We start from the raw sequence: 26,403 nt of genomic DNA, 5'->3' as shown, positions 1-26,403 counted from the left end.
GTCATCGTACTGAGCGTAAATAACTTATGAAATATGACTTTTTCACTAAGTCTGTCTATAAACATGCTTTATTGGATTATCAGGATTCAATTAAAATGGCAAAAGCCCAGTTTCATGCAGATCGCATTGTAGCAGCCTCCTGCTCCTCTCGTGAACTATTTTGAGTGGCTAAGGAGCTTTCGGCTCTACCTCTTCCTGTATCTGATGCCTCAAGTACACAAGCCCCATGTGATGACAATAGCACTTTTTATTGAAAAGATTCATAAGATTTGACTGTCTATTTTGACTAGTAACTCTTGCCCCTCAAATTTCACACAAATGCTACAGTTCCCTACTATGCAAAATTCTGGTAGTCCGTTTCAGTTTGAGCAAGTTACTGGTGAAGTGTTGGCTTCTCTAAACTTAAATTAGCATCCCCTGTGGACCCAATTCCTTTCTATGTTATTCAGGCTCTCCCCATAGACATCCTGCTGTACACAGCAGCACTTCATCATTGTTGAACTACTGGCGAGATTCCTTCTCCTTTAAAATATGCAGTGGTTTCTCCCCTTTGAATAAGCCTCATTTGAACCCTGCCTTGGTAGCAACTTATCGCCCCATTTCTCTTCTGTCGGTTCTTCTGAAATTCATGGAAGCTAATGTTACTCTGCAATTTTAAAATTTTCTTGAATTCCAGCACCAGCTTCACCCTTTTCAATTCCCGCTTCAGACCACTTATGGGTATTGAATGAGTGATGATTTCCATTTTGGACGATCTTGCTCGGCTTCAAGACCACAGAGAGATGGGAGTTTTGATTCTCCTAGACCTCTCTGCGGCCTTTGATACTTTTGTGTTGTCTGGAAAAGGCAGGTATTTCTTTTCTTTTTGACCGCTTTCAAACTGTGTCTCTTCCTCCTTTTAAATCTGCCTTAGTGGTCTTGACATGTGGTGTTCCAAAGGGTTCTGCTCTGCCTCCTCTTACCTTTAATCTGTTCCTGCAACCTTTAGCTGATTCAATAGTACAACATGGAGAGCATTTTTTCACTTATGCAGGGGATACACAGGTCCTTTTTTCGTCTTAACTCTCCTATGGCTGACCTTCCATCTAAACTAGGAAATTGTTTGCCTTCTATTGGTGATTGAATGGCTAGGAATTGGTTAAAGTTGAATGGGGACAAAACAGATTCTTGTGGTCCATTTCCCCACTTCTAATTCATCTTGGAGTGCTGACTGGCCAGCTTCTCTGTGGCCTTGCCCTACTCCTGCTGAATCGGTGAAAAGGTTGCAAGTCAAGCTTCTTCCATGCGGCTCCAGAAAAGCTCAAATCTCCTCTGTCTGTCATGCTGGCGTTGCCAAATTGAAGATACTGAGGAGGATTCTGCCTTTTCTTCCTCCCGAGCCTTCTGCCAAGGTAGTCTTCTATGATGGGTTCCCTGGATTTTTGCAATGGTATCTACCTCTACTAACCATCTTTTTTGGTCCAGCGGTTGAAGATCCTGCAAAACTCAGCAGCTCGACTGGCTCCGAGGGCTCGTGGCTCTCATTGCCGGGGTCCTCTACGTCAGCTGTAGTGGCTTCCTAGCAACAGCTGGATTGTCTTTATGATACTGTGCATCACGCACCTTGAAATTCACAATGCCAGTGAAAATTATCTTCATTCTAAACTGACCCTTTACAGGCCTGCCAGCATTCTCTGCTCTTCTTCACAAACTTTGTTGAAATTTCTGAATACCACAGGGCCTGGGCAGGGGGACGTTCTTTCTCGTTCCTGGCCCCCACTCTGTGGAATTCCCTTCCTGTTTATCTTCGAGATACTGTAAACCATCTCCATTTTTGAAAGCTTTTGAACAGATCATTTTAAATTCTGGCTGTCTCTTTACGGCCTCCAAACTTGTCTGTCAGTTTAGTGCCTGGATGCCTTCAGGGCTTAGATAACGCTTTATTAATGTATATACCTTCTATACCTAGGGGATCAATCTCAAAGGAAGAGATATTTTTACATTATAGGCTTCATTTAACCATCTTCCAAGTGGCATCAGATCAATGAAAAAAAAGGTTAAAGGAATGCTCTGCAGTTCTGCCTATTTCCATGGTAACAAAGTACACAGTCATGAGAGTGCCCAAGCAAAAATCAAGTTTGGAAGAATGGTAAGTTGTTCACCATGCACTGATGCTTCAGCAGCAGTATTTTGAAAAATATCTTCCTAGAATCAGCAGAGTTAATATAGGTTTATGGCTATCTGTATGAAACGCTCCATGAAATATGTCAAAATCCCCATTACTGGAAAATGGCGCATGGAAGCAAAGTGTTCCACAATAAATAGAACACCATGAGAATTAAGATGGAGACACTGGTGAAGCACAATAACTCATTTTCTATGAATATATAAAGGGAATTGCAGATAAAGAGCAGGAAATAGAGCAAAGACCAGGTTCAATGGGACAGAGAGAAAAGGGCGAACAATGTAGAGAGAGAAAGTAGTATGTGGGAGGGCAAGACAAGGGAGAACAACCATTTCAAACTCGGCAAGCCATCATAGTGTATTCCACAGAAACCATATTTATGTTTTCAAAATGCTACAATTTGACAAGACATCTTGGGTGGGGATGAAGTGCACAAAATGTATTACAACATATTTTAGGAAGGGAAAATAGATTTACATGAGCTACCTTTTCAGTACCCAAGTCTTTGTTTTCTGAAATCTGCATGTTTTCATTTAAGACTTTTTCAAATCGGCATTTTAACTTCTCTGTTTCAGTCTGTATTTTATGAAACTGGGGATAAAGTTAAACAATGTTAATTCTATTTGCCAACAAGAAGCATGTTTCTTTTTAGGAAGGCATTGTGAAATGAGTATTCTGAAACATTTATTCAAACAATAACAAATCTGCATTATCACACCAAAGACAAATTGCTTTGCAATTAACACATTAAATTTGAAATTTAATAAACTGAAAGGCCAGCCAAAAAAGTAAGAAAAAGGTCAGTAAAAAAAGCAATAAGAAAGAATTATGTCTGTCAAAATAAAGAAAAAAAGTTGTCAAACCTGCTATCATACAATATATGGCCAGATGTATGTTTGTCTGATGCAGTCATGCGCAGCAGAAACTGCCCGTCTACATGGGTTTTCACACTAGTTCATTATAATCAAGCAGTGGACAAGACTATTGGTGGCACTTACAGTACTTCTCATTGATATTTCAAATATCAGCCAATACGAAATGGAACTTAACTTCACTGTGGCATGATACTCTGCACCTCAGCGAGCCGGCTCCTGCACATTTATTTCTTTTTAGCCATCACATAAATGCCTAAAAGCAAGCAAAGCAAACCTCTCCACATTGTTGTTGCACTAGAATCTAAAGCCATCAACTATTCATACATTTTTATTTGAGCAATACCCGACATGTGGCAATGTTGACTGTCCTGCAGGGTAGGCACTCAGTGACATTCCGAAGATGGGGACATGTGCCATGCTTAAGCCTATATATGCTTAGAAATGCTTGTATATGCTTAATGGCCACATCATTTATACTATAAAGGTTTGAACACTCAACTTAAAAGGGGGGAGCAGCCATGGGAGCCGGTTTGTACCCTCTCCAAGACTGCCTTTTTCATGCTAAAGTTTGACCTGGACCTAAAAATCCAGTGATCGATTACAATCTACACTTTTACTTGAACAGATTTGCACAGTACAAGATATAAACATATGGTTGGATTAATAGCAGATGAAGAAGGAGGAAGTAAAGAGACCACATTGAAAATGGCAAGGATTACATAAGGCCATCATTGAACACTCATGGCATGAAGTTGCTGCTGTAGCAACAACCATCCCGTCATAGCCCAGAAATTTGAAAACTACACATTAAAAAGAATCCTAAATCAAACAACAAAAATAGCATTGGTTGTCTGAAGAGACCCAGCACCGGGACAGAATGGAGTACTCCTGGTAGAGATCCCCCTTGGCTACCAAAGCCGTCAGATACCAAAGTTACAGGGTCGGGTTTACAATGTATTTGAATTAATATGATAAATTAAATAATGTTAGAAAATAATAGGCATACAAGAACATTATAAATTGTATCCAAAAATCCACGCAACCATTTAAGACGACTGTACTACTTGCTCTAGTCAAAATGTTGGGAAATGGAACACCCCTGTTTGAATCCAGTTCTCAGATTTGAGGAGGAATTATTAAAATGTTCTTCATAAAAGAAATCAGAAAATGGCCTACAATTAAAACAAAATAATTATGACAGAACTGGTGTACACATTTTCATTTTACATCGGAACCAAGATGGCTACTGCTGGGGACAAAGTAAAGCAAAATCAAGCCATTGGCAGGCGTTACTGTAAAGACGTCTTTAGAAACAATATGCCCCATATACAAAAATGATTACTGATAATTGCCGGTCTGCACAACATCAAAGAAAAAGATCCCTACTCGTCAAGGGGCAACAGACTTTCAAAGGCAGAATGTAACAGGTGGCACGATTATAGTACCGAGTTTGCCCGTTCCCTTTATGAGCACTGGTCATCTAGTAGGGATCTGGGTGAGTAAGAGTTAGGCCTACGTTAGCTGCCCTCGAGTACTGATGCCATGCCCAGGTCTGCATTAGTATTAAATGTCTAATGTATATTTAGTGTTTGTAGTCAAGAAAAAACAGCATTCATTGTGTGTCCACATTACATATCTCGTTAAATGCCTGAAACAGAGTAGACCCATTCCTGATGTAAAATCCGACCAAGGACTGAGTGAAAGAGAGAATTGCCCTGGATGCAGGCCAACCAAGAAGGAAAGCAGTACAGGAGACAGTCCAGCCCACGAAAATCAAAAAGGTGGAGAAGAGAACGCTCCAGCGAAGCCAAAAGATGTCATCCTCTGGAGACAAAAAGCAGGCGGCGGGAGTCCTTTGCACGGTGGTGTGGAGATGGTCGTGAACGTGGCTAGAGGTTGTAGAGCGGTGGCGGGACCATGAGAAGGAGGACCGCACAGTCCTGCAACAGCGCCTACACCTCGGGCCTGGGGAGCATGGACGACGAATGTGGAGAAGAAGCCACAGAGACTAGGAATGAAGCAAGACCCCGGGAAGAAGCGGCAGAGCGTCCTGAAGCCAGTTTAGGTAACTGGTGTAACCGGGGAACCGATAGGGGCTGAAAGCTTGAGAATACATACAAGTTATTTCGAAATGCTGAATGCAAGTTAATTGTACTTGATACAAGTAATCTTCCTCGTGGCATTACTTGGCAGGACAGTAAACCAAGTGGGCCTAGAGGAAAGTAAGGGTTTGGAACCAAACAAACCGCTATTGTCAAAACTGTCTCATTTCCCAGAACTATTGCAATGTCAGCCATAGTTCATTATGAATAAATGTACCAATGATCGTAAATTGTGAAAATTGGGTAATTAATCAGTAAGCGTTCTACAGCTTGAGTAGATTTATTGCATAGCACAAAATGTCTTTTGAATGAATGGATTACATTTATCCTGTGTGAATAAAGTTTAATGTGAAGTGCACAAGTTATTTCCTCCAGTAAGAATTCGGAAACATTTCCAGGTATCTGGCTCGGAATACCATTTGTTTGTCTTACATGGAAAGACTTTTATGGAGTTTATAACTGTGCATCTTCTTTATAGTGTTTATCAAATCTCTCTGAAACAAAACTTGTTTAGTTTGCATTGGACTTGCACTCAACATTCTCAGTTTGGTCAATATCACTTAGGATGGATTCACTCAAGTCTGCACATTTCTTCTGAGTGCCTAAACCCTTTTAGCGTGTACTTTCTTTTAAGTCAATACAAACCGAATTTTCCCAAGAGTTCAATATATTTCTATAAAACGAAAGAACTTTCCAATTAAACCAACCGTTTACTGATGTTAAGCCCAGCTCGTATCTCAATGCAACAAGTGGGATAAAATTGGGAAGGGTAAGTGACTTTTTCCAGTTTTCCAGGTAATAGCTTCAATTCCGTGAGAGTCAATAAGTCTGGATAGATGACACATTTCCTCTCCATAAAGTAGTGATGGAATCACTTTTACCCCATAAAAGTCAATACGTGGAAGAAGTGAGAATATACAGTATCTGTTGAAGATTCTCTTCATCTGAGCAGCAAACTGAGTTGCCTTGCCCCTTAATCTCATAGCTAATAGTTTTGTTTTTGCAGTAGCATGTAGATTAAAACCTAGATGGGTTAAGTGAGCTACTAGGTATTTACCAATTTTCCAATTATAACCATAGTGTTTGTTGTCTTGCACATCTAGGAAAATTGGTATTCATGTTATTAGGATTGATTAAGATCTCATTAGAAGCTTCATATCTACTGATGGCATCAATAAGGTACTGTAAACCCAACTGAGTGTAATCCAGCTGGATAACATCATCATCATATGGTAAACAGTGGATACTAGCAGGCGCAGATACAATGGCTATTTGAGCCTTCGTCTCCCTCTCCAGGTACAAGAAAAAGGTGGTACATCCAGCTTAACGGAACCCTTACGGGTCGCTGATTACATATCCTAAAAGCTGATAAAGAGGAGCGAGATCCAGCAAAGTATCTAATAAAACCACATTTGATCTCCCAGTGAACATGACCAAGGAAATGGACAGACTGTCCGCGATGCAGTGATACCAAAATGGCGGGCACAGGGCTGCAGTCCCAGTGATCCTAGGGAAGCGACACAACAGCGCCTGTACCGGACCATGTAGAAGGGCACAAGAATTTCTCAGCACTCCCACAGAGAAGAGCTCCTCCGGTTCCGGCAGCGCCACGGGCGGAGCAACCCCCAAGAAACAAGGTGCCAGCATAACGCTCGGTAAGCAGAGAACACATTCTTTTCACATTCAGCGCCAGCCCACAACTCCCCTTAAAGTCGTGCTGCCCCTTGTAAGGAATAGCAGCGGGCGCGGAACAAAAGGAAGGCACTCTGCATTGCACACAGCAGGCCCACCCGCTGGGAAGCACTGGCCATTGCTCACAGCCCCATCCATGCTCGGCTGCTCGCCACCTCCCTCTGAGCCAACAGGGAGTTTGGAGAGATCTATAAAAGAATGTAGGCAGTGTTGTGACAGCGCAGAGAAGCGCGTGGGATCCAACCACACTGAAAGCAGCATGAAAGGAGGAAAAGCAGAACACTACTGAATGTGGGAGATGATTTAGTTTGTTTGACTTAGCTGCAGTGAAACACTCACATTAGGGCCTTTAAGCTCTACAAACTGCACTATCTCCCAGGGAAAAACATCCCCTGTAACTCCGCAGCTCCTGCCCTGAGAAATTACAAGACCAATGTAAAGCGTAATAGTGCATCAAGAGTGACAAAAGAGCCCCTCCTATGTGACATCAACAGTGTATTAAAGACTTCAGTGTCCGTCCCTTCGACGAGAGCAACAAGATGTTGCGCAAAGGTTAACTCTGACAGGCGACCGCACCTCTCTCCCCAGCCGAGAACCGATAGGCAAAGCAAACACTTTGAATTGCCCAGGCGAAGTTCACCCGCACGACAGAGGAGAAGAGATGCCACAGGTAAGGAGAGCGGGGGGGGACCAGGGACCTCACGCAAACAGGCGCGGCTTGCTGCACCCTTCCCCGCCTCCATGTCCGGCCCTCTGCTTTCTCTGGAGCCACGGCACAGCATGCACTGCGACCTCCCAGGGCACACAACAATAAAGTTTAGTGAAGCAGCTAACTGATTAATCCGGAGCATGTGTGCTGCCGGTGCTGCACTACACATGAGGTCCCCTTGGCAGCCCATGGGAGACGTGCCATAGGCGTGCACCACAACCTGTGCTGATAAGCACATTACACGCCGTTCCAGAGACGCTCCCTCCAGGGGGCACACAGCTGCGCGAACAGTGAGGGGACAGCCTCCGCTGCACCGTGCCTTCCCATCCAGGTTTGCTTCCTCCCCGCCTCACAGATCAGTTTAGCTCACGGAAGAAACATATGCCAGCTTCTCTACTCCTGCCACCAAGCTGAGGAACAGCACGTGCACCCTCTTGCTCCCTCCCCCTGTCGTGTACCATAGGAAAGCAGGATCTGGGGACACATCACTCTCTGCTCCAAGGCAATCTAGTAATGCACAAGATCTGTGAAGACTCAAGAAGTGTGGAGATACCGGCCCGAAACTGGGAGAATTTCCAGATCCTCCCTAGCTTCCCATGGGCCACTTAAATCTAGACCCCCCACACCACCTGACGCCCTTCTGCCCGCCGAGCAGCATCACAACACCAAGCAACGCCTGACAGCAGGAGGCCACACCCACCAGCCTGGCTGTCATCCCGCTCGCCGCGGCTTGTAAGATCCGTCTCCAGGCCAGCCGCAGCAAAGTGTGATAACTGTCTGCAGCAGTTTCGTGCATAAAGGGCTCTCAGGCATGCAGCGTCCCACCCGCCTGCTCCTTCCGTTTTCCTCCACAATAACCCGTCCCGCCGCCTGGCCTTCCCTCAAAGTACTGTGCTTAATCACCATGACCATCTCCACACTCAACAGTCCTTCACCCTCCCTAACCCCAGACAGTCCACCGCCCCAACTAGTCACTACAACCTCATCTACACCCAACTTGTTGACACTTCCAACATCATTGACCTTGCCTTATGGAATGCAAGGTCTCTATGCAACAAGACCGCTGCTGTTTTGGACCTATTCCTAAGTCTAAATCTTCACTTCCTCTGCGTTACTGAAACATGGATCCCTCCCCAAAATACTACAGTTCCTGCATCACTTACTTCCTCCTTTTCTTCATTCGCCCATGTTCCCCGCACCACCGGACATAGCGGTGGCATTGGACTACTATATCACCCGAAGTACCTATCTGTTCCCTGTCTAGTACCTCTACCAGACTTTCCCTCCTTCGAATACATGTACAAAATGTTCACCTCACCGCATGCTATATCCTTTCTCATTATCTACCGCCCAGCTGGCCCACTAGGGTCTTTCTACGAAGACAATGACCACCTCCTAGGTCACATCTCACCCAGTCCCACACCACTGATCATGCTTGGTGACTTTAACCTCCATCTCTCACCTAACTTACCCCTTCCTCTCAATACTTGACTCCTACCTACTTACCTCTCTCCCTACTCCATCCACTCACACTTCCGGCACCGCTCTTGATCTAATCTATATTTCTTCTTTCACTGCCTCCTCTGTACCTGACTGCAATAGCTATTTGTCCGACCATTCTTTACTCCCCGTCTCGCTTACCCCTCACTCCCCCTCCCATTCCCCCGTCCCTCCACTTTCTTCTCCCGATGCGACCTGCGCAACTTTAAATCCTCACTTTTCTACGACACCTGCACCAACTCCCTTCCCCTCTCACTCATTTTTCCATTCCCTCTAAGAACGAGGCTACATCCACTCTTTCCTCCTCCCTCACCTCCAGTCTTGACCAACTCTACCCTCTCACCTCCTTCCGCCGCACCCGCAAACCCGCCCAACCATGGCTCTCTCCTCATCTCTCATCTATGCGCTGCCTCCTCTGCCACTTTGAAAGACGCTGGCACAAGCACCACTCTCCAGCCAACCAGGCTACTTGCTTCTCCTACCACACTCTCTATGACAACTGCATTAAATCTGCCAAACAAACTTACGTTTCAGACCTTCTCCACACTCAATCTACTCACTCTCGGTGCATCTTTCAAACCCTGACTCGCCTTCTCTCTCCTCCCACTCCTAACCCTTCTATTGCTTCACCTCCATCAGCGACTGATCTCGCTAACTTCTTCTCCTATAAAGTACACACTCTACGTCAAGATATTCTACAATTCCCCTAATATATTCCCCCTCTCCATCTTTCCCAACCCCCTCCACCACTGTTTCTAACTTCACTCCTGTCTCAGACTCTGAAGTCTCCCTTCACCTGTCCGAAACTCACCCTACCGCTGCCCCTGTCGATCCTCTTCCCACTTCTCTCATTCCTAAAGTCTACCCGCTCCTGGTACCTTTCCTTACCTCCTTTTTCAACATCTGTCTTGCTACTTCTACCTTTCCATCTGCCTTTAAGCACGAAATCCTCATTCCCATCCTGGTATCAAACTTTCGCCCCATTTCCCTCTTACCTTTCCTATCCAAGCTCCTTGAATGCCTTGTTTACTCCCAACTCTAGCACACGTCTCTAATCTATCTCTTCTCCCTCCTACTCAATCAGGGTTCCACCCCCACCACTCCACTGAAACTGCTTTTACCTCCGTCCTTAACTCCCTTCCTTACAGCCTGCTACTCCAAACACTCTTCTGTCTTTATTCTTCTTGACCTATCTGCCGCCTTTGACACAGTAGACCACTCTTTACGTCTTGAATCTCTCTCCTCCTTTGGCTTCAGTGGTTTTGTCCTTGCCTGGTTCACTTCTCATCTATCTAACGACACCGTTGCCGTTTCTTGGTGCGGCTGTACCTCTCCTTTCCCTCTCGCCCACCGCGTCCCCCAAGGCTCTGTACTTGGCCCTTTTCCCTTCTCTTTGTACACCTCCCTTCTTGCTCCTATCATCTCTTCCTTTGGAGTATCTCACCACTTCTATGCTGACGACACTCAGCTTTTTCTCTCCTTCTCATCCTTCACCCCTGACATTCATCACAAACTCTCATCCTGCCTCACTGCCATCAAATCCAGGATGACCTCCCACTTTCTTACCCTGAACGCTGGGAAAACTGCAGTTGTATTTTTTCCCACTACTGTCCTCCCGCCTCCTTCTCCTTCTCCTCCTCCTCCTCCTTCCATTCGCTTCCCCCCCCTCTGCCCGCTATCTCGGTCTCCACTTTGACACTAATCTCTCCTTTCCTCACCATATCTCTTAATTCCCGGGCCTGTCGCTTCCATCTATACAACATACGCAAAATTCATCTCTTCCTTACTTTCAACGCCACTAAGCATCTAATATCTTCCTCAATCTTCTCTTGACTTTTCTATTGCTCTGTTCTCTTCTTTGGCCTTCCTTCCTGACGTCTAGCCCCTCTTAAATCAATCTACCATTCTTCCATCCATTCTCTCTGTCTCCTTTCGCATCAGGACTCTATCTCTTAATCCCTTACCTCACTGGGATGGCTCTCCTTTCACTCTCAACTCAAGAACTTCTTCTTCCCCTCCTTCTCCTTCTCTTTCTCCTTCTTCTAAAACGCACCTACTTCAGTCACCTGCCTGACTGTTACCGGCTGATTCTGAACACCGCCCCACACTGTGCAAGTTTGTATTACTGTTTCTTTGTAAATTGTTCTGCATATTGTTCTCTGCCACATGTTTCTAAAAATGAACTCACATTGATCATGTTATGTATTGCATATTGTTCTCTGTAAAACGCTTTAGTTAAAAATGCTATATAAAACTCAATACAAATACAAATACTAAATGTGAGAATTTTAGACTTTGCAAATGCCGAGTCTGCCAGTGAGACTCTAAGGTCTGAAAGGTAAAGGTTGAACAGGAAGGGAAGAACACAACCCTGACAAAGTTCTCTATGGGTTTGAAACTCATTAAACTACCCTGCTGTGCAACCTCACCTGTAGACATGTATCCCCATGCAAATGCACTAGAATAATCAATAATGAGTCAGGAACATTCCATTCTTTTAGCCTCGACCAGAGCAATGCTCTGTTTACTGTGTCTAATGCTTAAGTAAAATACTCTGATGACATATAAAGAGGCATTGCCTCTTTAGACCAAGCTTTTTCCTGAGGCCAGCTCATAAGGAAACCATTTAATGTGGTCACCATTCCTTTCACGAACCCTGTTTGGAACTTACTTAATCTACCTACCGATAAAGCCCACAGTTCCAACTCCTGCAGGATGATTGAAGCAAAGATTGTACTATCAGCATCTATGAGGACTACAGGGTGGTAGTTTACAGCGTTCAAGTGGCCACCTCTTGTGGATCGGGATAATGATCAATCTTTTCCAAGTTCTGGGAATGGATTTGGTAGTTAATACATTATTAAACAATAAAAACACATTCACCCACTGAGCTGGGTCACTTAAGAATGAGGTTACTGAGGCCATTAGGTCCTGACGCTTTTGAGTTTGAGGATTTTTTTTATGAGGTTTCCAATATCTTCAGGATCAAACTTTAATCGCCAATTAGATTTGAGATTTTGACTAACAAGACTCCATTCAGACCGTCTTTATAAGGTCAGGCATGTTGATCTCCCAAGCTTTCTTAGCTATAGAATTGTGTTGTGAATCTTCTTGACTTGAGGTTATCTCATTTATCAAATTCCAGATATTGCGTGTATTTTTGGTAACAATGGTTTGAAGCATAAATTCTAGAGGGAGATGGATCCTGGGTTGGATAACCTAGAAAATTGGAAGGACCTCATGTGTGTGTCAACATGTTTTGTTTCTAACATTTGTATTCAATTCAAAACAAGATATTGAATATAATGAACTGTATTTCTTTCTTATAAAAACAATTCCTTGTGAATTCTGCATAAAGTTCACAGAGTGATATTTATTCCAGAGACACAGGGAATCAATGTTGTTCAATGCATTTCGATCCGTGGACTGTCTTCAAGGACCAGATTGTAAACAAATCAACAAATAACTTTTGCAACTTAATATGCACTATATACAATCTTCTTACTGTGTTGAATAATGATAGCAATTACACCTTTTGACCTGCCTGTTGTGTCCTACTTCTAAGAGTGATAATATCTTCCTGAGCTTCCTGTAAACTTTCTGCTTGCTTGGTAAGGATCTGTTTCTCAAATCCTAAAAATATGTAAATTATTCTTAGTAAACCTATGCAGACATTTGTACATACAAATACATAGGGCCTCATCACGAGTTGGGATGTATCCCAGCTGTAAAAGCGCCCGATTAATAGCCTTAGCACCCAGCGGTATTACCACCAGATCATGGGTTGGGAGTTAACAGTAAATCCCCATTGGGTCCATTGGAACCAATGGGGCATTTTCGGTGCTAATACTGCGGGCTAATACAGCCGGCAGTAATACCGCTGAAAACAGGGCGCTAAAGGGGATTTTCACCTCCAGCAAAAAGCTGGAGGTAAACAGTCCATTTAGCGCCCAACTCGTGATAGGGCCAGCCCTTAAATGCAGCGGTAATACTGTTACTTCTGCATTTAAGGGCTCCAGCACAACTCGTGATGAGGCCCATAGTATTTAGAGAGGGTTCCTACCTGTCTTTTTGGTACCTTCACATGATCCACAATAGTGTGTCCTGTTGCTCCTGAAATAAGTGCAATTACATTATACTGTTCCCCCATTTGTGTCTTAAGATTCTATTTCGCTGCTTGGAACATTCTTGTTCCACTTACCAGTTAGATTCCTGGCATCTGTTCCACACCAGCAGATCGGCTGCCTAAGCTGATCTCTAGTGTGTACCTGGCTTTATTCATGAAATGGCACCTGCAGAGGCATTGTGATTTCTTTTGTTTCCATTCGTTCATGCAAAATTTTTCCTCCAATGCCTTACAAACCATCTTTTGTTCACATCTATATAATCTCTGTCTTGTCTAATTCACCACTGGTATCCATGTAATGATAAAGGTCTATCTAACAGTTAACTGCTTATGTACACTATGTACATAGTGTTATTGAAAATCATATTCTCGCATGATTGAACAAGTGAACACGTATGTATCATACAATAAACATGTGTAATTTATAAATTGGATTTGTTGGTTACAAACTTTTTATTTCTTTTTCCTTATTTTTCTCGTTAGTCTTCACAATAACTAACAGTTGAGCTAAGGTGTGACAAAGATAATTTCTTTCTTTATGCAAGACCTCACATTTCATTGCGATTGCTGTGGATCTAATGGTTAGTATTGTTTTCATAAATCTTCACTTTGATTCACAATTCAACCAATATACAACATAGATATACTTTTTTTCTTTTGCTAATCATGTCTTTTCCCTTCATTGGCTACACTGTGAGCATTAGTGGTTGCCACGCTCGGGTTCTTCTTTTCAAATATGTCTTTTCCTTTTCACAGAACACCACAGTTTGTTTGCTTTGGTGCAAATAGGATTGATTATTATTACCAATACAAACAATCTCTACTTTTCAAGTACTGTTCTCTTTTTACACAAAATGCATGTTCAGCTAGTGTGCATTACCTCTCAAATAGAGCAAGCAAAATTGCAATCTTCGTTCATTCCACTTGTCCAAAGGGAATTCAATGGGTTTCTCTCTGGTCAAGTAATTTGGTAATGTTGCAATCTCCTGATCTTTTTTCTACTATTTTTAAGACCTGAAGTCTCATTTGAGAGATTTGGTGCTTTGCTGCTTTAAAATGTCATGCTACTGGTTATTTGGTATTCCCGGTGCATATGTTAGAGCCCTGCTCGTTCCACCATAGATTTGCCTTACATGTAGACTGCCCAACTTAGTACTTCCCGCATGGGCATTTAAATTATGTTGCTGCTGTCACAGGTGCCAAATGATTTCAGATCAATCTTTTTGCCCAAATTCGGGTGGAATACCATGCTTCGTTTTAGAATAAAACTACAGTTTGAGCATTGGAAGCATGGGAAGGTTCTGCATCCGTTTGTTTTTGAGGGGTCAGCAATGCAAGGAGGACAACTGTTTGATATTTGTTCAAAATATGCCATTTTCTTAGGATAGAAACGATATAAAAATACCTCACTTCCCTTACTCTGCTGTGGGTTTCCCTACCTAACCAAACTAAAGGGAAACATAACACAGGAGCTCTGGCCCTCACACTAAACATCAAATACAAAAAAAGATATGGCATTTCAAAACATCAATAATATTCAGAGTGTCTTGATAACATTTGAACAACCTGCATAAACCACCCTTCCCCAGGATTCAAGGTTTATTAGGTTTCAATGTTCATCAAAAGAATATAAGGAAATCGACATAGGTAGCAAAGTCTGAGTTCAGTTCTTAAAAAGCCAATATTAAGTAAAGCTCCGTCAACCACCGTTCCGACAACAACAAAAGTTCTTGTTGGTGAAATCAAGACTTTCCACTTTCTAAGAATAGCATCAATGTTATTCTCAGCCACCATGATCTTTTTACCAGGTCCCCAAGAAGACTTGACAAAGTTCAAAAGAAATACAACTTCTAGAATGCTACAAAAACAGTAATGATTTGTCTAATCAGGTTAGAATTGACAGTATGTATATTTGTCAGGATGACATCTCAGTTCTGTTGCTTCTATTTCAACAACTTCACTTCTATCACAGTTTACCATGAGGAGATTCTCCTTAGCCTCACAGTACTTGACTTCATTTGAACTACTGAAATCTTGCATCTACTGCCAAACAGATATACCACCACAGCTTCAGTATTTTGTATTTTAAATGACAGGTTTTGACAAGATTCCTTTAAGGTACTGCAAACCTTCAAATAGGCAAGGCACTCTTCATCTGAAAATCTCTCTTTAAAAGTGGCAGCCTCTGTGCCTCTCTTGTCTGTATGCCACCATAGTAACAACCCAAGATTGCCTTGTGGACCCACTTCATTCTTTCTACACCAGTCAATGGCAATATAGGTTGAGTCAATTTTAATAATGTTTATAAGCAACAAGATTTTCCTTCCCCAGCATGGCCTTCACCTCTCTGCTACTGTTAGCCACATAATCTCCCAGAAGCTTGGTGCCACTCCCTTGGCCTCAGGTAATGCTAGTTCACATGTTTTTTAGGCAGGTTGAACTTCTACTCGGCTCACAGTAATTACTATTTTCTGGCTTTGAGAAAGGCTGTTTTCAATCTCATAAAGGGAATACTCGTGGCTTGGGCCATGCTTGTGCTCTCTCCAAATGCAGCTAAAGTGTTTAAACACTTAACTTCTGTCATGAACAATGATAGTTTGTTTGAATAAAGAGGTAACTTTCACTCTTCACTTGGAAAACTAAACTAGACACAATCCTCCACAAGTTTTATTAGCTTTAAGTGTTTAACAATGGTATTACACAATGTTCATTCTGCTCAATGATAGACATGCGACCATTTCTTCTTTAAGATTAAGGGCTTAACAATGTTTTTCAGTAGCATTTGCTTTCAGGCGAGTAAAAGAGACATTTCCAATCACAGGCAAGTGCTACTTTCCATTGTTCACTTATTAGGAATACAACAAACAACTTCAGCTGGCTTCTGCTTCTAATCGAAAGAAGATTAAACTGGATACTGTTGCCGACAGTGCACGCGCAAGGAATCAGAATGTCAGGTTTGACTCACCGGCTTCTGTGATCTTTGTTCTGTGGGTTGCTCGACTTCTACGACTTCGGGTACAACCTCTACTGGTTCTGGCTTCACAGGGACCCACACCACACCCTTCCGCTCAGAAGGGGTCTCCGGGCCAGCCACTCTATTAAGGAGCCCCACTCGCTCCTGAAACCAGTGACACGCCCAAAGCTCCTCGCTTGTGTCTTTGCCACGTTTCCTGCACAGTAACCATGGCAATCAGGGTCACATGGGGAAAGACCGCCCCCTGTGCACTTAAAAAGTTTGGATGAACAGGACCCTCTCAGAACAAGCAGGTGAAATCTGCTGCATCCACGTTCTGGCATCCCTCTGGTTCTCCCACTTCTGCTTTGTTTGCTAACACTGTGCATTCTTCTTTCTGCCTCTGCTACTATTGCATGCACTCCAGTCACAGTTCCAGCTCCTTCTTATTGCATGCACCTGAGGGGGCCTTTTATGCCTCCCAGGTTCCTTCAGGTGTGGGCTGTTAAACTTAATTGCCTGACTAATGCTACCACATAACTTTTCAGTCCTCTTTCTTGTCCCAGTACTCATGGGATTATGGGACTTGTAGTCCCCAAAAACAGTTATTTGCTTGATTTTAAGGGTAGATTTACTTCCCTTAAAGTCATTTAAAAATGAAGCTTTAGAATTTGTTGTTACAGAGGAAGACAATTTATCTAAGGCAACATTTCTAGATTCCTCTACATTATACCTTTGGGAGTAATTAGGGTGTTTATCCTAAAATACCTTGAAGAATTGTTCCATTGGTAAGGCTTGCTCAGATTTTATGATACTTGTGCCCAGAACTGCAGATCTTACATGTGGGTCAGGGACATTACAATTACAATAGGCCATTACCTTCCCTTTCAAAGGATACATACTGTGTCTCATTGCACAGGATCTCCTCACCACCCTTGGCCTTCTCTTCTCACAGGTGATCCTCCCACAGTGCACCACCCCTAAGGCCAGGATCATGAAGCGTCTGCCTTTCCCTGGTCACCTGGGAGGGTTTCAGTGAGGGATCCATAGGATTCTTCAGACATTTGTCTGATGTTCTTCTTCTGTATGTGAAAACTGGTGGCTCACTATATAATTTACCCAGTGTTCTGTCTCGTGATGCCATTGTTTTTGTATAATCTTGTTGATTCTATTGCTTTGTGTGGAGTACTTAGAGACGTATATTAATGGGGGTTGTGTACTCTTCATTGATTTACTCAAAATGGCTACCCTTGGGATGTCTTCTGCTTTGTTCAATTAATCTAATCTCCAATTAGTGGTATCCTTGACCCTGTCCGACATCTCTTTCAATTGCCTAGTGCAGTCTGAGTCATCTTCTACAATCTTTTTGATTCTAAGAAATTGGCCATATGGTAAGTTCCTTATGGTGTTCAGTGGGTGGAAATGTCTGTGTAATAGATTGTTTCTGTCTGTGGGTTTTTGGAGTAGAGTGGTTTGTAACTTGTTGTTGGTGTGTATCACTGTTACATCTAAAAAAATGTGTGTGATGGTGAATTGTATGTGGTCATCAATAATGTTTAGGTAGATACTAAACAGGTAAAACTCTTTTTCTGTGTCAGTTCAAATTCCAAAATTTGAATAAATACCAATAAATAAAGTTAAAAAAAATATATATATGCAAGTTCAATTGTCTCAAAGTTATCAAACGCAGGCACAGGACTTCATGAAACAACTTCAGAACATGTGCAAGGTTTAGGGTAATGGTATTCTCCGAGTGTAAAAGAAACTCCAATATAAATTGATGTGCAAACTCCTTGTTAACATTTCTATTTTGGATCTGAGTCATTCCGTCAGTGCCATGAAACTTTTCCTGTGTAGTATTAGGGATGGAATGAGAGTTCTGAGAGTTGATGAGCAATACATAGGGGCATTTTCCCTGTTTAAGATTCGACTGAGCATAGGATTGTATCTGTTTGTACCTCCTTGTATGAGTCTGGGCCCCTTATAGTCGCAGTCAGCATTACAGCAAAATCAAATTCAGTTATATCCACTGAAAATGCTCAGTCAGCTCGGTGTTTGATAGATTATTGCCATTTTACTTGGTGACTCTTTTAAAGTTAACTTTACATACTAAACTGTGATTAAATCAGTCTTGCACACATGCTCTTTTACCGAGTACCTTAATCGACATCAAGCTCCTTACAAGCCGCCTGTTCTTTAAGATGGAGGTTTTGTAAACATGTTCTTGAGCTGTGCTGGTTTGATCTGCCCTTTCTGACGTTTTTTGATTCCCTACTAGCCTTTTTGGGTGCCGTTGAATTTTTAATAGGTTTAGTGCTCACTACAGTTCCATTTGGTATAGTTGCGTCAGGGGAATCGCCAACCTGAACAGGAGTTTTAGTCACTTTCCGTTCATTTGGACCATCTATGATTTTCCGGACTGAACTGGTGTTTGTACTCCTCAAGAAATGATCAACCATTTCTATTTTTTTTCCACTTAATGACATGGTGTATGATCTTATTTCTGCCTTAATGTTATCATGAAGCGAAACAAATGAACTCCACACCAAGTTAAAAGCTGAGATAGCAATCTAAAAGTGAATGCACTGTCTATCGAAATCTCGAAGTCAGGAGGACACATTGAACTCACGAAAGAGAGTGGGTCTTCTTTCAGACCCAAATGTTCAGTTAAAAAAGGAGGGCATATCCTCCATTTCTAATTAACCATGGAACCCAGGATGACATTCTTGTTTAAGACTGCCTTATTAAGACAGGGCGCATTTTAGGGTTCCGTTTCAAGATCCAAGTCCAGAAGAGTCACGTTATTAATCAAATTCCTCTTGTCCTTAGCTGTCGCTCTAGAGTTCATTGTAGGTCGCACTTCGGTGCTTGTTCCAGAAGTAGGATAAAAATCTGTGATCTTCTGAGCTACACCTTTTTTTAGATGTTTTACTGTTTGACCCACTAAATTGCATATTTAGGGGGCGATACACTATAGAACTATTATGGGAACTATTATGGGCCAGCGTTACCTTTACCACCCCCATTTAGCTCAAGAAGCTAGACAGATTTGAGTATAGGGCTAGTTTGAAGTACTGGGTTTTCATCAGTTTCCACAATTGAGCGACGGACCAAGGTGGAAGGATCATGAGTCAGGCTCCTGTCAGCTGTAGGATTTAAAAAGACTTCCTCGTCTCCTATTGCTTGGTTTTGTGGGAGATGCATGGAAATAGCCAGTAGACCTTCATCAGAAACCAATTTAGTCCTTAGTTTATACATTTCCAAACGACTTCCTTACTGTATGTTAAATTTTGAGTATATTCCATCACGCCCCACCTCGACCTGCCTCAAACGGTAACACTCAGCCACACCCCACGGTGCTCTGCGCAAGGAGGGTGCTTTTATCCTTGTTGGTGCTGCAGCGTAAAAGGCACTCCCTCCAACGATCGCCAAGAATTAAAGGGTCTGGTATAGCAAAACACTGCTGTTACTGCTTCAAGCTGTAGCGCTCAGCTGCACTCAGTTTTCATATTATATTGTATTAATGCACATTGAGGACTCTTTTTAGCATTAACTTGGCTGTATCTTTTGGTTTAGATTGCCACTTTAAATCTGGTCATGCTAAATGCATAGATAGTCCTTAGCATTCTGTACTGTGATAGCTAATTGCGTCTGGCTTTTAGCCGGTGCTTTAAGGAATGCCCCCATGGTTTCTGGCTTGGTGACTGGTGAGCCAATTGGAGGACGTGAAACCTTCTAACGCTGCATTAGTCCCAACATTTTATTCTGACAGCAAAGGTAACTTCCTTCATTCTTCAAGACTAGCTTTGCAAAGTTAACCAGTTTGGGCTTCACATGGCCCTGTTAGGACTCAGATTCCAGTTGAGCTAAAAAGCCCAAAGTGATGAATGAATATTTTCCATCACTATAAAAGGGAATGTCTCTTTAAATTAATTATTTAATATGGGGCCCTATAATAAATTCATATAGAACAGTTTGCTTATTTTGTTATCCCACATGTTCATATTTCTACCATCAACATATTTACTATTTTTATTATCTCCTATATTCCTTATACAGCAAATGGGCTGAGAGGCCCCAGCACCACTAGAGGCACTCAATCCAGCGGCCTAAGGCTGCCCGTAGAGGTCAGATGAGCCACAAATATTAACTAGTGAGTGAGCGACTACTGGTTGATTCTGTGACCCTGTACAAGCTTAATTAATAAACTCAGTTAGGGACATTCTGCCCAGGAGAGTCCAACTAAAGGTGGAAGTTGTAGGGTATCATTAATGTAGATTTCAATTGCCTGTAAGCCTGGCTTGCTGCTTGCTTCTAACCCAAAGTAATGGCGTTTGAGTTCTCCTTTGTATTATTTCGTACAATAATTCCCAATCCTATGCTCCTTGCTCTACCCACACAATTACCACTCTCCTCTTCTGTTTTCCCAAATGATTTGACCTAATTAATTTTACTAACATGTGCACAGAGGAGGCTGCAAGCCTTTGACTCTCCTCTTCTGTTCCCCTATAGGATCTGATCTAATGGACTCAATCATTCTTTCAACATATAGGGCCTCATTACGACCCTGGCGTTAACCATGGCGCTGTTAGCGCCATGGTTGATGCCGGTATTTTACCAACTCCGCCATGATGAATGGCGGAATTACCGCCCCATTCCAAGGTTGGCGGGGCGGTAATTCCCCATTCACCATTGGTCCTTCCCCATTCACATTTTTGCCCCCATAGGGCTCAATGGGAATGTGGAAGGCGATAATAACGGTACCACAAATTGCGGTACCGTAATTACCTCAAAAGTCCCTTTGCGGGTTCCTTCCTTATCGGCTGGTAAAACCAGCCGTTAAGGTCGGGATCCGCAAAGGGACCTCATAATTAGGCAGTAAGGGTTTAATGGCGGAACACCTTTTACGGCACCGTTAACCACTTACCGCCTGGGTCGTAATGAGGCCCATAGTCTATTTTTTGAGACAAGCTCAACAATTGTGAGTTTGCTTGTAACTTGATTGCTACCAGAGCCCTTAGCAGGTCTAAATTCTGTTTAATCTTTGTAAAGCACTTACACTCTAAAGCAAATATTCGTATCCGATTAATTTGCTGTTTTTAATCATGAACTTGTTGGTTAATATTTGTACTTTCATGGTTGATTAACCAACATAAAGTTTACCATGATGACAATTACCACAATTATCCCCCACTTCCTACCCATGCCTGAACTCTACAGCAACTTTTCAAAAAACATCAGGAGAAAACAAAGCTGCTCTCTTACCAAAAAACACCCAATCACCACCCTCAGGACACATCAAACCGGATTCCACCTCCCCTATCATGAGCTACTTGCCTACCATCAGGCTAACCAACCCACGCTAATACAGTCACCAAAATTCCAACTATACTGGGATTTTATCACAATCTGCCCAAACTACACTCACTAATTCCAACAACTCGCATTCAAACACCTTCACCAACACTCAAAATCTGACCAAGCAAAAAGTCATCCAACAGACTAGGCCAGTGGTAGTCAAACTTGTTCATGATGCTGAGCCCCCCCTCTATACCTTTAGTAGAAATAATGTTTCTGCCCCCCACCCCTCAAAACCCTACTTAAGGGGCCCAAAGGATGTGCAGATTTTCGACTCATTAGATTTTCCATTAAAAGCAGTCACATTATTCTTTTATATTATTAAAATCAATCATTTCAAACCCTTTTCAAGAGTCTTGGGATCTCCCGGGACATACTTAGGGGGGGAACCCCATTTTGAAGAATACGGGACTAGACAAAAAGCACACCCTACCTAACAAGTACCAATCTCATACCGGGCCTAACTCATATTGATTGAATTAATGCTATATCACCAATGAAAAATGCACATCACACCTCAGCTCTGATACAAGACTTTAATCTTGATGTATTGGCTATCACAGAAACATGTTGTACAGACAATAACATAAGAACACTAAATAATCTTGTTCACAAGGACTTTGCTATTAAAATACTACACAGGACCCATGAAAAGTCAGAGGTACGGTACTGCAATAAAACAAGAAAAGGTGCATAATTTACAATCGCTACTAACCATTAAAAGATATTTAACTCTTGGTGAGTAAGAAATTGTGTGCTGTGTGTATAAATAGAATTAAGGAGGCAAGTTTTTTCTGTGTGGCTGGCTAGTAGCTTGCAACTTTAATTTGTGCTCCCTGAGACAAGACATACACCATACTTACTGTCACCACCATCGTAACAAATCAACTTTGAGAGCTTTGTAATCAAACTCGTATTAACCCTTATACTGCCCTAACATTTGTCATCTACAGACCTTCGGGCCACAACCCACTGTGACGAATCCCAGGATGTCGTCTCTGCTTCTATGGGGGAAGCCCCTTTCCATTAGGCCAGGGAGGCAAGGCCGCTCCAGACAGTCCCTCTGGGGTTGGTACTCAGTGGGTGGATCTCATGGGAAGGCAAACCTCCTATGGGACGAGGGACGACACCTTGGGAGATACACAGATCCCAACCTCCCTCACCCTGTTACCTTGCACAAGACATAACCCCACATACTTCCATGCATGTTTGTAGAGTAGACAAGGACGAGGAAGAGCAACAACTATCTAGTGTGGAGGGAAGACCTCACAACAGGGACGAGGAAGAGGCATGGCTCCATATGGCAGGTTCTACAGAACTAAGATGCACAGGCTAGATGCCATAGAACAGCTAATGCTGTTTGGTTAATAAAAAGGGAAGAAATACTGCGAACCAAGAGGCCCATCCAGTCGGACGCCGACAGCTGTGCAGGACAAGGGACGCCAAGAGCACTTATAATGGGACGCTTACACGATCGCATCAGCATCCCTAGAGGCACTGTCGCAGACAAACGACTGTGAGAGGCAGGACCCTGAGCTCCCATCCAGCGAGGAAGCCTGGATCACACGAAGAAGGTGAGATGTGCAGCTCACAGGCTGGACGTCAGCACAGTGCCACAAGCTGTGGAAGCAGCAAGGAGAAGTCGTGGAAGCCTTAGGCACACATGAGCAGCAGAGAATAACCGGGAAGCTCTCCAGAGAGGTCAGGGAGAACAGGACAGCTGGAGGGAAGAACAGACGGAGGCAGGAACATGAATGCGAGTGTGGTATGCGCACCCATTTACCAAATCACAACTTCTGTGCCACGCCTCATAATCACAGTACCTGGCAGGAGAGTACACCAAGTTGGCTGTGACCAACAGAAGAGTAGCAGTAGTAGTAGTAGTGGAAACAAAACAAGAAGAGTACAATTAAGGTGAGTCTGGGATTCACGCCCACATGCAGAGAGCCAAAGCAATCTTCATGTGCACAGCACCTGGCAGGAGAGTACACCAGGTCGGCTGTGACCAACACAACAGTATTAGTTAAATAAGGAAAACCTATGGTTGGAAAATATAGAGAAGGCAAACCATTGAATACAAAGACCCTCATTCAACATTCAGAGGGTATGATGATCTGGAAGTAAGGTTGTTCTTTAGCACCAAGACTCTCATTGACCATTAGGAGGGCAAGACAACCTGGGAATAAGGGTGTCCTTCATTGGGGTTTATTTGTTGTACCATTTTGTAACTTTGTTTTTTAAAGCAGAGCAGAACTTTGAGACTAAAGAAAGACCCCTTTTTCACATTAGTTTAAGTTCTTAGAGTGAGGGCTGGAAATAGGATTATTAGACTTATTTATTTTTACTATCCTGACTAACTCCTTAGTATATCATTTTGAGGCAGTGAAACCCCTCGTAGTATTAGAGTAAGGAAGGTATTTCCCCAACCCTTATTTGTTTAATAAGTCTCTGATAACAACCGTGCCACTTGTGTGTCAATCTCCTCCTTCCACAACCAAACACCACACTTCCAAAATAAATGAGACTCGTTTCTTTCTAACCTCTCCTCCAGCATAAATGCATGTCTCATCCTAAGCAATATCAAGATCCGACTGGATTCTCAGAACAACACTGTCATACTCCTTACACAACACCCTATCTGCCCATTACATGAACCTCTTCTCGCTCAAGGCCCCACACACCAGAAAGGGCATTATATTGAAATCATCTTATCTTCAGATCTCAGATCTCCCTCTCCCCAAACCAACATCTTTTGCACTAGCACAAGACCACCATTACCTCACTACCACCTCGGCACATAACACTCCCTCCATCTCGCCCACAAAATAAAACCTGGAACATGTCCTTCAGATCAATGAAAAACCTCACCCCACAAAACTTCAGAAAAACCATCAACGACTAATCACTCTCAAACTCCATACAACACGTCACCACTCCCACAGACATCTTACAAACATGTACCATGAAATGTCCACCACACTTGACACCATCGCTTCCATAACACGTCGACCCAAACCACCAGAAAAAGATCCAACAACTGGTTTGACTCTCATGTAAACCTCCATAAATGTGCATTAAAAAAAAACAGAATGCAAATGAAGAAAAACCAACTCCGAAAAGGACGTTAATTCTTAAACTCCTCTCATGAGGAAATGGCTTGATGCTCAATAAGAAAAAGAAATGCTTCTACGAATGCACCGTCACCAGAGCTAAATCCCAAACAGCTAAACTCTTCCAAATCACCAACCCTGAAACCTTGAACAACCTTGTTATATCACTGAAGACTGGGCTGACAATACAGCTCTAGCTTTCCTAAGATAATCCAGAAGACTATACACAATTACAACCTTAACAACCCTTTAACAATCCCACTGATCAACACCACCATCAGTCCCCCTACATTCAAAGCCTTCAAACCTGCTTCAGCATGGGAGATAGAAAATATAATAATGAACCTGAATGTACTCAAACTCCATCAGACCCTTCCCCTGCCTCCATAATCAAAGACAATATATCCCTACTAGCCCCCCACATAGCACAACTCGGCAATAACTCATTCCGAACTGGCTCATGCACCACAGAGCAAAGTTAGCAATAGGTAAGACAACTGAAAAAGTTTAATCTCGCTGAAAAGTACCCAGCAAACTATAGATCAATCTCTAATCTACCATACCTCTTTGAGAAACTAGTATGCAACTAACTTATTCAATTCTGAGAACACACAACCTCCTTCACAACAATCAATCCGGTTTCAGATCCCATAGAAGCAGTCAAACCACGCAAACATGTGAGAAAACACACCTTACTTGCACTGGTTAACAACAGTCCTACCTGCCTGATCGTTCTAGACCTCTCTTCAGCGTTTGACCGTCAGTCACCCACACCTCTTAAACATATACATTTCCCCCTAGGCATACAAGACTCTGACCTTAAATGAATTGAGACTCTTCTCCAAAACCACAAACCACAATCCCAAGGGCAGTTACTCAAGGAGTGCTTCAGGGATCCTCCTTATTGCCCAGTGCTCTTCAATTTCTATTTCAAGCCTCTCACACACAATAATGAACAATTCAAACCCACATTTCAAAGATATGCACATGACACGCAACTTGCCTTCTTCATTTGACAAATGACTTCAAACCATACAAAAATGGATGTCCCAAAACAACATATGTTTCAAACCCAGCAAGACAGAGCTCATGGTCTTCAGCATCCACCACATTCACCACCTTCCTTTTATATAGCCTGCTGATATAGAAACCCCTCCTTCCCCTACTTCAGAAACAGAACCTGGAAATAGTCAAATACACCGAGCTATCTCTTAAACCACATATGAAATACCCCACCATAGAAACAAACTACCTCACCAAAGATCATCACCACCAATGCCCTAACACTCTCCAAACTAGAATACTGCAATTCTCTCGTTATGGGTCTGTCTACAGAAAACCTAATATCGCTCCAACTCATCAACAATAAAACTGTAAGACGCATACTAAACCTCAATACTTATGACTGTATCACTCGAGCTCTAAAAACACACACCTGGTTATCGATCAAAACGAAAATGGAACTGAAAATCCTAAACAGTATCCACTATTCTAGCCCCTCATGCCTTCAATCATTCCTTAAGCTTGCCATTCCAGGCAGATACCAACAGTAATCAAACAAGTCAAATTTCGGTACAAAAACAGGCAAATCATTCTCATCCAGTGCCCCCACCTTATGTAACAAACCATCAGAGTACTTCTGACAAGAACCCAAGTTCAACAACTTCATAAAATGATCAAAAGACTTGTACACTGCCAACCTTCAATCACAAACCTAAGACACTACTTGCTTCAACCATCATACACCTAACACTTCACCTGCATAACTCCACTTCTTCTTTCATCCGAACACCAACTTCTTTTAACTAGAAAAG

General features: G+C 42.7%; 1 protein-coding gene across 4 annotated transcripts in view; it reads right to left on the bottom strand.

The window, feature by feature from the left end:
• The window catches only part of ODF2L (outer dense fiber of sperm tails 2 like), a 583,980-nt gene that overhangs the window by 174,928 nt on the left and 382,649 nt on the right, over positions 1 to 26,403 (bottom strand). For all 4 annotated transcript variants that reach the window (XM_069641685.1, XM_069641688.1, XM_069641686.1 and 1 more), the window contains one exon: positions 2,651 to 2,755. In XM_069641685.1, coding sequence (XP_069497786.1) covers positions 2,651 to 2,755 — 105 coding nt within the window. The remainder of the gene's footprint in view (positions 1 to 2,650; positions 2,756 to 26,403) is intronic.

The sequence above is a fragment of the Ambystoma mexicanum genome, chromosome 1q (assembly GCF_040938575.1).
Source record: "Ambystoma mexicanum isolate Mex_15411 chromosome 1q, UKY_AmexF1_1, whole genome shotgun sequence".
Taxonomy (NCBI): Eukaryota; Metazoa; Chordata; class Amphibia; order Caudata; family Ambystomatidae; genus Ambystoma; species Ambystoma mexicanum.
This window is presented reverse-complemented; position numbering and strand designations above follow the sequence as displayed.